This window comes from Onychostoma macrolepis, chromosome 17 (assembly GCF_012432095.1).
Source record: "Onychostoma macrolepis isolate SWU-2019 chromosome 17, ASM1243209v1, whole genome shotgun sequence".
NCBI lineage: Eukaryota > Metazoa > Chordata > Actinopteri > Cypriniformes > Cyprinidae > Onychostoma > Onychostoma macrolepis.
Window position 1 is genome coordinate 18652049 of NC_081171.1, and position 15142 is coordinate 18667190.

Sequence of the window (15142 nt, forward strand, 5' to 3'; positions counted from 1 at the left end):
TTGTGTTTTTTAAGCCATTTTAATGAGATCCTAACATCTCATATTAATATTTGAACAGTGTTAAAGTTTTAAGGTTTATGTTTTGTGTAAATGAATTGCCACATCAGAGTTGTTTTACCATTGTCATGATATTGAGCAACTAGAAATGCATGATATGTCATTAAATTCATTATTGTTGGATATTAAAGATTTTATTTATGGGTATTGGTCAGTATTGGATTATTTGATTGTACATGCTCATTTCTAGATTACTTAATGAAGTTAACCTTCAAAGACACTAATTATTTAATATTTATTAGTAATCCATAGAAACTTTTAAAATTAATATCCATTTGTCATACTGTACATTATAATGTTGCAATGTGTAAATTCACTTTAGTTTTGACTTTAGTCTTTGGAGTTTTGTTTTTAATATATGTGGAAGAAATAGTATGAGTAATGTTGGCCATAATATGAAAATAGTTATCGGCACACAATTATAATATCAAGGCATCCCCACTTGCGGCAGAAGGGAATTGCATCTTTTTTTTTAAATCTTACAATATATTGCTTATTTTTAATGTTAATGCACAGTTACCTTTTTATTTTTTACTTTAAGATGGAAATGGGATGAAGAGGCCTCAAATGTGGACGCGTTGTCTTTGAGCAAGCCTTTTTCTCTGTGTAGAGCACTTTAACATTACATCTGAACATACTTTGACTTTTAACGCAAAGTAAATCACGTTGGTTTCAAAGCGCATAATACAAAATGCTAAATAAAGCTAGTTTGTCCAGAAATCTTCACATCAGAAGGTCTTTGCTCAAATACGCAAGAGAGACAAGTAGTCGTGGCAGACTCTAAGGCTATGCACACTCATACACATCATACGTATCAAGAAAAGAGAGTCACCCTTAGAGAATACCACTGAGGCACGTTATCAAATATGAGATGGTCTTTGCATAAGAAAACTCTGGAAATGCTAATGGAGGAGGACTTGGAAGTGAAACAGAAGCCAGTTGAAAGTGAAATGCTTGTGGCTATTCTGCCTCTCTGATTTAAAAGGTCCGGCTTTGAGTTGGCATGCTGAAAACGCTCACAGACTTGAAAGGCCCTATTGACTTTTTAATGATCTTATGTGGCTCTTAATTAATGACGGGCTTGTGGTCTGTCCTCCCCCAACATTGGAGGAGTGGGAACTGACTCTATTAGCAGAGATCATGGTAATGAATCTGCCACCAGGTGTCACTAAGTCATCTGAAACATTAGCCTTTTCTAAAAGGGGCAGAGAGGGAGAAAAAAGGTGTTTTTCCCCTTCCTTTATGTAATTAAATTAAGTAGCATTAAATTTTACTAAACAAACATTTGAATCAGATTCTGTTATATGGGTCAATGCTCATTTTTTTCCATATCTATTAATTTATTCGACAGTGCATAAAATTACTTGAATACACCTCTTTCATGATGAGCATGTTTTTAATTTCTGAATTAAATGTAGTTTATATTCAACCTGTATCACCACAGGAACTGTTTATCATTTGGATCACTCCGCTTGCACTTCATTCATTTATTCATTCATTCATTCATTCATTCATTCATTCATTTATTGTGAGAATATAGTTTATATAGAAATGTATAAATGTTTATTTTAAACTGGAAATAATATCATGAATAGGACCCCTGCTTTACATTCAGATTCACGTGACTGTGTGTCCTGGTCATAAAGCCTTTTAAAATATTTTTTTCCCCTTATGACAAAAAAGTTATGTTGGTTTAAGTTATAAAACGTCATTTGGTGCAACTTCCCAAAAACATACTTTTACCTATAAAAAATCTTTTAAAGCTTTGGAAATAATGATTCTGTGTATGTTGACGTGTTCAAGGTGCAAGGAAAACTTTAAAAAATAAAGTATTTTTCACTTGAGAGTTACACCACGTGACATTTTTATAAAGTCATTATACTGAAAGTTCAAAACCATATGAAACCAACATGAATAGAAAGAGTCTATTTTTAAGAACTTAGAGAACAAAATTGCCAACCATTGGCATTTTAGCACATCTTTTTAATGTCATTTTGTTTCATATAATTTCCATTTAATGGTTCATTATGGTATAAGAGCACAAACTGAATGGAGAGATTGCTCGAGCTCAAGCAAATATGAGGCATAGCGAATAGAAAACATCGGCCTAACATCTACTTTTGGCTTTACCGAACATACCATCATGTTTTCTGGAACCCTCACTGGTAACATCTGCCGGCGAATGGGTTCGAAGTTGTAGAAGACACTCGGCAGATTCCTCGGCATGTGCGAGGTAACAGACCGATCTGTCCTCGGAGGGACCTTTCACTTACCCATTTACCCCGAACACACTTCTGCTCCACGCTCCTGATTCTCCCCTTGGTTGCCATTCGGCCTGCAGTGCCATTTCCAGTAATAGGGCTTCAAGCGTGATCGACTCCAAGCCTCCTCTTCGGAGGGGCAAATGGACAAAACTTGTTTTGGCAAAAGGTGTTCATTCCCTCATCGGGGCACATTTCGCCTTGTTTTCCCTCCCTCCGTCTCGCTCTTTTTCCTCCGTGACCTGGTGTGCGGTGGTGCTCTGCACTTGGCTGCTCGTGGCAGGCCAGTTGGTACTTGAGCAAGGCGGTATCATCCCACCAGCAGCCCTCCTAACAGCCCCCCAGCTGGGAGAGAGCAGAGCCCTCATAAAAGTAGCAGAAAGATGTATTAAAGGTAGTAAATATACACATCCAGCTCGGTGAGCTGTGAAAGTTGTGAATTGGTTTTTAAAGCTTTGTTAAGACCAGAAAGCACAGATGTTAAAAACAGGTTCAGATGTAGCGACAGATGGTATTTGATTATGAAGCAGACTGTTCGTGTAATGCAAGGATGCTGCTTCAGCCCAACTGCAAGGAGCCTGTCGGCTCCGAGCTGTGGCGGGAAGCCCCAGAGGTTTGCGAAAAGAACGAAAAAGAACCCAGAAGAAGAGAGCCTGGCGCTTTTGACCGCATCTGTCCGTGTCGTTTGGATTCAGCCATGAGCTCTGGATCCAAACCGATGCAGCTGCATCTGAAGTTGCATGTAAAGCCAGAAGGAATCATGAGGTCATTGTCTTCTTGATAAAGGGAAGGTCACACACGCCTGTTAGTGCTCGTTCTACATAACCAAAACAAAATGCCCCGATCTGACAGAGGTCAGCCGGTGCGCCGCTTAGCTACATGAGCTTTAGGATGTTTAAACTAGAGAAAAGCTTTTCATTCTTTCCAATGTTTCATGAAAAAATAACACACGCTTACAACATAGCGATCGAAATTCATTCTACCTCACGGACAGGCCTGCCAGAATATCGAACAAAACCTTTATCCCCCTCCGCCTTAATAACAACCAATTAATAACAGCGATCTTTCCTTTCTCTTTTCTGAGAGAGCATCACGGTAGCGACATTATTCTCGTGTTATCTCTTTAGGGAGGGGAGAGAAGAGGGGATGGTGGTAAAATTTTCAACAATGAATGGGCCAACACAAACACAGCTGTTTTATTGTTGTGCTGTTAAGATGTGCTTTTCAAAGGCGTGATGATGAAATCAAACAGAAGGGGAGCGGCGAGCGGCTCTGCTCGTCATTATGGCGCGGAGGGTGGTGGTGGGGGGGGTGGGAGAGGCTGACCCCACCTCCTGTTCAGTGGAGCCGCTGGAGCGGTCCGGGCCCGCTAAAGTGCCTCTTTGTATCAGACTATAAATTACAGCAGCGGCCGCCCCGCTTCCCTCCACAACGCCGCACGAGCCACAATAGCACGAGCGCTGCTCTTTTCTCCCCACGCGCACCTTTTTCCGCCCTCTTTCTTTGCAATTAAGATCGAACGTTGATGTGTGTATTTGAAGCACTTTATTTATTTATTTATTTATTTTTTATCTCCGTTTCAGATTGTTCATATTAAACTGGCTGAAATGACACTATTCTGGTGTTCTGACAAAGACAACTTCATCAAGAAACGTCTACCGTGATATTTGATGAAGTGAACTACCAGTGGGTCTATTAAGCATGAATGAAAGACTGGTGAAATAACAGGCCTGATTGGGAATTAGATTTAAATAGGAAAAAAGACCTATAAACATTTCTAAGCATAATGTTGATTATCTAAAAAAAAAAAAAGACCTTTGTTTTTTCAGCAAGACACTTATAATTTAAGTAAAAAATTTTTTTTTTTTTAAAAGCAGAAATGTACATTTTATGAAATACCTTACAGTGATCCCTCTGTTTAAACTTTATTAAGTTTTATTTAAGCAGTAAAGTCGCTCTCTGGATTTTTGCAGTCCTTGTAGGGTTTTAAGTGTTACGCTGTCATGGCAAAAAATGAATATAACAACACAGAAAATAGTTTTTTCCCCCACTGTTAAAGTCTTGTGGCTGTACTTTTGAAACAGTATTGTATTATTGGCTGTGCTATGCTGCTTTAACATTATTTACTTCCATTATAACCCAGATTTTTGCTTTTTAAAAAAAAATAAAATAAAAATTCTGTTAAATGGATTTAACTTGAACCCAAAATATTACTTTAAGCCCAAAACAGGGCTATAAGAATATCTCCACGTTTACATCCTATCGGTTCTTCTGGCATCACAGGCAATCTGCTTGGTTTTTCTCTGATTAACATGCTGATCTAAATGATGACAAATGGCAAAAGGAAACACCTGATCTAGGACTTAGTTTTTATTTTGCACAAGCTTGCATATATACTGCACATACATTCAGTTCCGAGGAGATGGAAGGCACACGAGGCACTTTGACTACTGTATTGTGTAGGTGGTAAAAAGCAAAGGTAAAAGTCTGATTAAGTGATTAGAAATAAAAACTTCAAAACACACAATTTTTTCACCTTCCAAACAAGATAGAAGAAAAGTTTTGTTGTACATCTTTTTTTTTTTTTTTTTTCTTTCCTTTTGGTTTTTTTTTTCAAGCGTCTCTTATGACTACAGTGTCTGAAATTACAATGGCTACCTGGACATAAGTGTCTCTTTATGTCTCTACAGAATTAAGGAGCTTAGGAGGGCATTTATATTGTCTCTGTCTACCAAATAATATTACAATACATCCCCAGAAATACCAAAAATTGTACACCATCACCAAATAAATTATGATAAATTAAACCAATAAATTATGAAACTTCTGCATGACAAATTGACAACAAAATCCACAATGCTATCCTGTTAACAATGTATGTGTATCCTTCAAAACATATCAAAGAAAATTGTAACAGTTTCAGCTGGAATTACCATACTAGAATCAAAGAATTCTTTCATACAAAAAAAGCATAACAATGCTATTTACATCATATTGCTAAATCATAGAAAGGCAGTGTTTTCTCATTTTCGGTTTGTATTTACATACATGTCGAAGCCAGTGAAATCATGTTTAAAACCCTTCAGGGAGCACACACCTCATAAATACAGCATCAAATCTACAAAGAGTCAAGAGTCTTATACAACACATTGCATTCAGTACAAATAATTGTTCCCCTTCCCAGAAATATAGTCATATACAAAGTTTCTTTCTTCCTTTTCTCTTTGTAACATCTTTCTTTGTAATAAAAAACAGTCCCAAACTGAGTTTGGCAATTGATTTGTACAGATCACTACATGACAGTTTTTTTTTTCCATTGCATGAAAACAAATAAAAAATTCTCATGTCAAATGTAAATGCACAATAGTGTATCACAAGAGAGATGAAACTTTGAATCAAGGTTATTCAGAGAGTTTTTTCTTCTTCTATAGAGTGTCCTTAATGGAGTGCGAAATGTACACGGCTACATTTAGGATTTTCCACACAAAGCAACAAATGACCCTGTGTAACCACGCAAACAGGTCCATCTCATTTCAATATCAAATTAATGCAGACCGATCGAGAACACCTTTGATGGGCAAACCTGAAGAGGTGGTGAGATGAAGGGGAGAAAATAGTCGACCGAGAGCCACTCGAAACATTTAAAACATCATAACACTTCTAAAAGTACAATAGCAAGAAAAAAAAAAAAAGAGTTGAGATGTTGAACATAACCTCCCTCTGGTTTGTCTTAAAGATGCAGTACAGTGATAAATACAAATAAAAGTTCAAAAAGAGAAACAATAGATAAAAGAAAATAAACAGAAGTTCTTATGGGAACTAAAACTAACGTACTACCATGCGTGTATATCACACACTCCCTGCAAACACGCACATGCACAGGTAAGCACGCACACACACTTATGCACATGTATTGCCTCTGTGCTACGTTAAATGGCTTAAAGTACATCAGATTCACGTGGAACTAAGCGTCATGCTTGTTCTTCTTCAAATGGGCTGTAAAAATTTGTTTCCCTGGACTTTGCATGTAGTTCATTACCCAGAACCTATTACTGAGGGCATTTTGTTTCAAAACGAGGAAAATATAACCCTCTGTTTCAATTTGTGCTATTTTGTTCAATTTTTTTTTTTTTGATTTAGTAGTCAAATTGTATCATTTCTGTTACATTTTAGGTTATACAAATATAAAAAAGAGAAATAATTTGCTGGTGTAATTAACATTAGGCACAGGCAATTATCAGATTCATTAAGTGTGTAAAACACACAATGCCTGTTTGTATAGCTGAACTCGACTAAGCACCACTTTATGCGCAAATTGACACAACCTTCACTTTTAGTTGCAAAGCATCACCTTTAAATGAATTAATAGTGATAACAGAATTCCTTACGATTTGAAAGAGTCGTTTATTTATCACAATGCATGTAAAGAAGAATGTATGTCAGCACAGCCTTGCAAGAGACTTGAGAATAGAACGGGGCCAAACATCTCCTAACTTTGTTTTGGGTTTGTTTTTCCTTCTCTTTACAATGCATAGTGAATAGCTTGGCGTTTTGTGCGTTGTCCGGGGGCTGTGGATGATGCCAGCCCTGGCGACAGAATGACAGCACCTCATGCTCTTTTGTGCCCATTAATCTAGAAGTCAGCAGGTTTTTTAAGGCATTGTGCTGACAATAATTGCCGGCCTGCGTTTCAATTCATCAGCTGGATTTGCCCAATGCAAACGGCACAGGCTTCCAGAGCAGATCACATGTCCAGCCCTTGCCCTCTACTGCCGACTCTTATTTATGAACTAGGAAGGGATGCACAAAGAGTCTGAAGGCCCTCTTTTCTTTTGTGGACACTGTTTTGATAAGAAACTGTGCTTTTTTCCCCTCTAGGGTAGGCTAATCATTGTAATTGGTTACATTTGTGTGGATCTCTTAGCAGGCTTAGCTTCTAAAATTCAATTCAAAGAACTTCATATGATTCATAAAAATGTACAATTGAACTCAAACAAAGTCTCTCGCTAACATGAAGTTTCACTACTGATAAACTGTACACTGCCATAGCATAATCAGATGATTGTGAATATTAAGCAAATCTGTACATTTCTAACAAATAACTATGTACAATCCAGTACGTAGAAAGAAAAAAAAAAAAAAAAAACAGTTTTACTTTCGCAAATGTTCAAATAATTCTTTTCAGCCTGTGTAAACCATACTTGAGATAATCTACCAAATTTACGGTCCAATTATAGAGGTGTTCCCAGCTAGCAGGTGGAGAAAATCAACAACAACAACAATTCTCTTGTCTTGATGCCGTACGGCACGTGTTTGTGTTTGTGAATTACCGTGTATGTATGAGAGAGGTCTGTGTGTGTGTGTGTGTGTGTGTGTTTATATGAGCAGTTGTGACAGTGTGCTTTTTATGAGCAAGAATGGTTTCTCAGTGGGAAGGCGTCCATTTTTTTTGTGCCGAACTGGCTTGCCCCAGTATGAAATGGCCATGTTGCTTAGTTACAGGAGAGGCTGCTCCGTGAAGGAAAAAAAAAAAAAACCTACGAGTAGGCCTCCCTCCCTAGAGCCAGTGCTATCAATGTGGACACAAAACACAAGAACATTGGACCCTAGCCAACATAGAAGAATGGCTAAACCAAAAAACAGTTAATGCTGTTTCTTTCAAGAATAACATCAAATATATATATATATATTATATATATATGAATTTCCCACATAGAAAATGTATACCCCTCTTTATTATTATTATTTTTTTGTCCAAAGAATAATTTATTTTCTGTAGCATTGCCATGAGAAACAAGAATACCACATGTCAATTGTTTGCCTTTCTTTTCCTTTCTTCCTTTTTTTGCAGCAAGCATTAATAACATTAATGGTAATAATTATATTAATCATAAATAATAATTACATCTATACAAGCTACAAATGCAAGTCTTCTTCAGCAATAGTAAAACCATCACACATTGCAAACATCCGGGGATAAAACAAAGCCCTCAACAAAAAATGACCAATAAAAGAGAGAAAATCAGGGTGTCAGTTCCATTTGTTAACCATTGTGTGGTAAACATAGTAATGCCCATTTTAAAGGCAAGGAAAAGGGGGGTAAGGATTGAATACAGTCAAAACAATCAATAATTTTATAGACTTTCCCAAAAAGAAGCACAAAAAAAGATTAACAGCTAAGTCATTCAAAAGTAGCTGGGACTTAAAAATAGGAATGCTACCTCTTACTTTGTAAAGATTCGGGAAAAGAAGGGATGATACTTGGTAAGCATTTCAAATCACTACTCATGCAGAAGCTCCTGCAGACAATTGGGAGATTTGAAAATCTCTGGGACCTCACTGTCCAGCTTGCAGATGACCTTGTAAATGGCCTTCTTCCAGGAAGGATCAACATCTTTGCCTGCCACAATGGCATTGAAAAACTCCCGTAACGTGATCTGTGCCACTTCCAGGAATCGCTCCGGAACCTGCTGATACACAAGGAGACAATGACATTAATAAACATATTAGGTTTCAATCCCAAGTCTCTGATTAAGAAAAGAAAAGAAAAAGAGACAAGTAAAAAGGAAATAAGATTCTGTGCTGAGACACAAGCAGACCACTTCAAGAGCCGAAAGACCCTTCTGGCAGAAAATGCAAAGAGTGTTGGGCTGCCAAGTCTGAGAGGACATAAAGAACGGCCCCAAATATCGTCACTACACTAATTCCTCTTTGTTTCAGTTGCTGGTGCTGACTTAAATACCCATGTGTTTAGTCTTTTAAATCTTTTATATAAATTGTCTTTCCTTTTTTTTGTCTAACTGCACCATCAGGGGACGTGAAAGTACTTAATTGCTTTTGAATGGCTACAGTGAAAAAAACAAGAAGACATTTTTTTTTCTTCTTCATCGAAACAGGTCAAACCATCACATAACAACACCTTACAGTCAATGTTTTGAACGTGGCAGAATTTGTGAGGTTGTAACCAAGAGGAACTTATTGGGTTAAACATTACCTGAGCTGTTCCTCTTTTAGAGTCTACTTCCTAGAGGGAGCGAAACATAATTTGTTGACTTCCCTTTATTTGACACAAGATTGTTAGCAATGTCTCATAAAATGTCTTTTTGTCTCAATATGCTTCCACTTCTAGAAGGGGAAGGAGAAGATTCTGCCACTGACAGCAGTCCATAAAATACTAAATTCTGCTTTGCTTCTTATCGAGTTTCAGTGAAACTAAATTCTGTAGCGAACACGTTTTGCTTGCATCAAGTTTCAAACCAAAGTTGTAGCCTCTGTCTCAGGTGGAGGAATTCAAGGAAAGTTATCCGTGAACTCGGTGCTCTTGGACAAGGTCTGGACCTCTAACTGCAGTGTTTTCCTGCAATCAGGTAGCGTGTAGGGCGCTACTGAGGAGTTTGTTCTCTACAACCAGAACACATCCTTTCTGGCGTGAGGTTGTTGTTCGTGAGAGAGGGCCAAGACCGGGGGCGTACTGTAGACTGGCCCTGTGATCTCTTTAGCACCAGTGACAGTCCCTCTCTGCTAACACTATAGAGATGATTAGCCAGGCAAAGAACTAAGTCACCTCCCCTACAGCTAGACAAGACACTTCCCAGACATGGTGCTTACTGCCACACACACTCACAAACACCCACACGCTCGAACACAGATGGGGAAGCAGGCATGCAGGCACACAGAAACAGACAGAAAGGTTGCAAAAACATAATGCTGTCATATTAAAAGTGTTACTACAGGCCACAGAAAAAGTGCTAGCATCTGAGGGATGCATTAGGAATGCTTAAATAGATAATTCACCCCAAAAATTCAGACATTTATTCACCTGCATGTCGTTCCAAACCTGTATGACTTTATCTACTTTGGAACTCAAAATTTTTACCATACAATGGAAGTCAGTGCGGTCTATTGTTGTATTGGACCCCATTGCCTTTTATTGTACGGAGAGTTCAACATATCTTATTTTGTGTTTCACTCTTTATTTTTGGTTGATTTAAGATGCTTTTGAGGGTGTAGAAAGATCCAGAGCAGTTTTTCCTCCAACCATCCCGAATCAATGTATTCACAACAAAGCTCATGACACCATCTAATATTCATCCTCCACTGCAAGGTCAAAGTTGCAGTCCTATAGTTGGTTTTATCAATGCAGCCCTCCCCTGTGGATCGGGATCAGCGCTTAGTTTGGCATCAGTACTATCAATCAGACTCTGACTGCTCCTCAAAGGCCCTGCCAGGTGAGCAGTTGTCTGGACAAAGAATCTCATCCATGCGACCCACACCATCCCCAGCTCCCTTTTTTCCATTAAGTGTGTTAAATATACTGTCATCAAAGGCATACCCTTGTCTGAAAGGCCTTGACCGGTGTGGAAGATGTTTCACTCTGCCGCCACAATCATAAGTGCTTGACTTTTGGTTGTGATGCAGTATTAAATTATAGCATGGCTATAAATACTGAACTTATAATGGCAGTTAAACTAGATGGTATGATTCACCGGAGTGTAGTTGATGGCTTGATTGGGTTTATATGCTGTAACGTGCCCTAGCCTACCTCCCTTTTATGATGTGTTCCGGTGTTAGGGAGTAAATAGCTAAAAGTAGCGACGTTGCTAACTGAATTGTGTAACATAATATCATAGCTTTTCCAGTAACAAGCTAGTGTTTTCAACAAGCAGCCCTCTCTTGAATAGCATTGGGAAGTCTGATTCAGTTGGTTCATTTAGATGATTCACTTTAATGATTCTTTGGTTCATTTCAATCATCACTCAGTTTTCTTCATGGAACTATTTCTCTCAAATAGCTTTGGGAAGTCTGATTCATTTTAGTGAATTGGTTCAATCTGGCAAATGATTTTAATGAACTGGTTAAAATGATTAAAGGGATAGTTCACCCTAAAATGAAAATTCTGTCATTAATTACTCACCCTCATGTCGTTCCAAACCCGTAAGACCTTCGTTTATCTTCAGAACACAAATGAAGATATTTTTGATGAAATCCGAGAGCTTTCTGACCCTGCATAGACAGCATCTATAAATGAACAACTGACATGTTCAAGGCCCAGAAAGGTAGTATCATGTGACATCAGTGGTTCGACCGTAATTTTTTGATGCTACAAGAATAATTTTTTTTTGTGCAAAGAAAACAAAAATAATGACTTTATTCAACAATTTCTTCTCTTCTGTGTCAGACTTTGACGCACGTTCACGATAGTACCACTACGCATGCGTGTGCATTTCTCTCTTTGCAAACAAGCCAAGCAACAAAGAAGATTTCATCAAAAATATCTTAATTTGTGTTTCAAAGTTGAATGAAGGTCTTACGGGTTTGGAACGACATGTGAGTGAGTAATTAATGACAGATTTTTTATTTTTGGGTGAATTATCCCTTTAATAGATTTATTTGAATCATCACTAAATTTTGTTCTTATGGTCTTCTAGCATGAAACCTTTTATGGTTCAAAGGTCTTTTTTAAATAGCATTGTGATGATTCATTTAGATGATTCGTTTTAATGAACTGGTTCAAAAATGTTTATGGATTCATTTGTGATTGGCACTACATTTTTGATTCAGTTCAGATAATGTAGGGTGTTGTTTAGTTTTATTTGTTTAGTGTAAATTTATGTGTATTAAAGTTTTCAATAATAAATCATATATCATTTATTATATATAATAAATAAATTACATTATTTAAATATATCAACCTCTTATATAGCTCGCTACTTTTCCACCTTGTAGTGTAACTTGCTATGTTTTCTCACAGGCAGCTTGACTGCTTTAAATTACAAGTAGCTTACAACTGTTTTAATGTATCTCTGCAACACTGCTGTGCCTGAACTCTGTCCGTCTCAAACGGGTGACATTTTTGTACAGTGCCGTACAGTAATTTCTCCCCTCCTCCTCTCTTTCTCCTGGGGCAAGATCATAGGAAGGGAGGGGGAAGAGAAGAGAAGAGGAGATAAAAAAATCCTGCCCAAGTGCTTTTGGCCAGAGCTCTGTCTCCTTCTACTTCTCCCTCCCCGAGGGGCACAGCCTTCAGGGGTCATTTGTTTGATTATGCTGACTGTCCCCAGCCTCGGCAGTACACAATAAAGGCCTGACATAGCAGCCTGCTTGCCTTCTGTGTCCTGCAGATACTCATCACGAGTGTCAGGACATACCAAGGTTAGTGGTCACTGGGACGGCGCTCATAGGCGAAGGGCTTGCCAAACGCACTTGGCTGATGAATGAATGTCACATGGAATGGAGGGGGTGAGAAAGAAAAAGAGAAGAGAGGTGGGGGGGGATTACAAAGGTTATAGATATCCAACCTCCCCAACACCCCAACTCGCAACATACCCTCTCCCCAATTTTTTTTTCACGCTTTTATAAGTCTTCCACCCCCTCAGACAATGGCCAGCAGCTTTCTGGAAAACAACAACAGAATAATTGCACACAGGAAGAAAGAAAAAAGTGATAAAGGTGCCTTTCTCAAATCTGTGTGGTCTCAGAAGGGAGTCTATCTCTTTTGGATGCTACCATAGTCCCTTAAAGGCAAGTCAGTCTGGTTGCCAGCCATCTTGGTAATGCCTTCGGCTAGATAAATGGCCGAATTTTTCAAATCTATTTATCAAGTTTCAACAATAAAAAGCTTAATTCTATTAAAAAGCTACATATTATTTGATGTACATGCAGTTCCTGCAGTAAATTACCTAAAAATAGTGTAGCATAATGGCACGGATTTTCCAGAAAAAAGCTAGGTTTCAACAAGTTGTGGTGTACCTTGACAAAATGTCTCTCTTGAATTGCATAATGAAGTCTGAATCATTTCAGTGATTTGGTTCAATTGGATGATTCAATTTTAGTGAACCGGTTAAAAAATTATTAATTAATTCTTTTAAGTCGTTACGCAGTTCATGGAACTGTTTCTTGGCAGTCTGATTCATTTGAGCAAGTTGGTTCATTTGGATGATTCACTTTAGTGAACTGGTTCAAAAAATGATTAACTGATTAGTTTAATCATCTCTCAGTTTCTTTAAGCTACTTTTTTAAACTTGATTGGCTCTTTTAATTGAAAGGCAGGGCTTCCATTGATCCTCTTTAAAATATCTGATACGCCATAGCACCTGCTTAGTGCTAATGTGAAGATTTTATACCTAATAGATTTGTCTTTATCCTATTTGTGAGAGAGATATGTTCACATCAAATCTGATTCCTTTGCGTAGCCACTGACGCTAACGTAGGGTAAAGCCCAGGAGTGCTGCATTGCTAAGAATATTCCTGTGAGGAATTTCTCCAACTCATTTTTTTTTACCATAAAAGGGCAGTAAAATGCTGACTAGGGAAGAAGACAATGTCAAGGAGAAAAGGGTATTGGTATTTTGGATCCTCTTGACTGCTTGCCTTGGAAAGAGAGAGAGAGAGAGAGAGACAGAGGAAAAGAGAGAGAGAGGGAGAGTTATTCTTGTCACAAACCCTTTTGTCTGCATCTGCTGACTGCTTGCCCATAGCCAGCAGCATGCTTTAACTGTTTTGTCACCTCCTCGCCTCACACGGATCAGCTGTTGTTCTTTTGTTACGGCTATTGTGTAGGCTAAGCCTCTAAGGCCGCTCTGCTGTGCGGTAAACACAGCTGAATCGCACGGCAGACAATTCCACATCAATATTTCATATGCCCTCTTTAGGACTCCTGATTCAGTCAAGTTGAGAGGAAAAATACGTCGGGCACGGTTTAAATGGCCCACAGAGCTCTCGGAGAAAATGAATACTAATAAAGAAAACACTACGTGTGCCGGTGGCTGCCGTGTTTTGTGCACGCTGTCACGCTGTGTTTCGCTTCTTGGCTGTAGATGATGTGAAAGTGTGAAAAGCGTAAGTGATTACTCAATTACTTCCAGCAGATCCAACTTCCGATTTTCTTTGCTATACGTGGTAATACGTCATATTAATAAACTAATATCCCTGAAACAACATTATCGGTTAAATGAATATTCTGGGTTCACGGTTCAAGTTGACAGCGTTTGTGGCATAATGTTGATGCCATAAAAAATAAAGTTGACTTAATGCAGAAATCTGGGTTACAGAAGTGGAAGTGAATGGGGCCAATGCAAACATGAAAATGCTCATTTTGATGATATAGCCACAAAATGTAATCAATATGAGTGTTAATAAAATTTAAGTGTGAGAAAATGACCTGGTAACCATTTATATGTAAAGTTATATGCAACTTTACAACTTCATTGCCTTGTCAAAGCAGGGTCATATACTCTAAAACCCTAAACTGACAATTATACAAGTGACAAATACACAAGATTTAACATAAATGTTTTTTTTTTTTTGTAAAATTACTAGCTTCATATTATATCCTCTGAAAATTTGTCCCATTCACTTCTCTTATAACTGCCTCATCGTAACCTAATTTTTGCTTTTTTTTTTTTAAAGAAAAGGAGGGACAAATGCCACAAATTAAGTCAATTAAGCTCAATTTGTATTGAAAAATACACAATTTTATTATTTGAGTATCATTACAAATAAGACTAGCTGGCCACTGGTTCCTGCTCCCCAGCTTGATCAGTTTTCTGGCAGCACTGCATCTTCAGCGCTGCTGTTGCCAAGGATGAGAGGACACAGAGACCGTCTTATGAAAAGAGGGATATTATATCGCCCCTCCACTGAGAAACAGAAGACAAGAGGTGAAGGGGGGGGGGCAGAGAGAGACATGTACAGCAGTCATGATCAGCAGCCCCGGTACTTCAACCAGCATTCATTCACCCCACTGCGTGTGCACTTGGGCCCTCTATACAAACTGCCCCCGAATCGACTCTGTTTGTTGGGTAAATATTGATTGAGGAGAGACT

General features: G+C 38.2%; 1 protein-coding gene across 5 annotated transcripts in view; it reads right to left on the reverse strand.

Moving 5' to 3' along the window:
- Positions 1 to 4673: 4673 nt before the first annotated feature.
- Positions 4674 to 15142, reverse strand: part of prox1a (prospero homeobox 1a) — a 39453-nt gene continuing 28984 nt past the window's right edge. For 4 of the 5 annotated variants that reach the window (XM_058748984.1, XM_058748982.1, XM_058748981.1 and 1 more), the window contains exon 5: positions 4674 to 8788. In XM_058748984.1, the coding sequence (XP_058604967.1) occupies positions 8600 to 8788 (189 nt within the window). In that variant the 3' untranslated portion in view covers positions 4674 to 8599. The remainder of the gene's footprint in view (positions 8789 to 15142) is intronic. The other variant, XM_058748986.1, reaches the window with a different exon arrangement.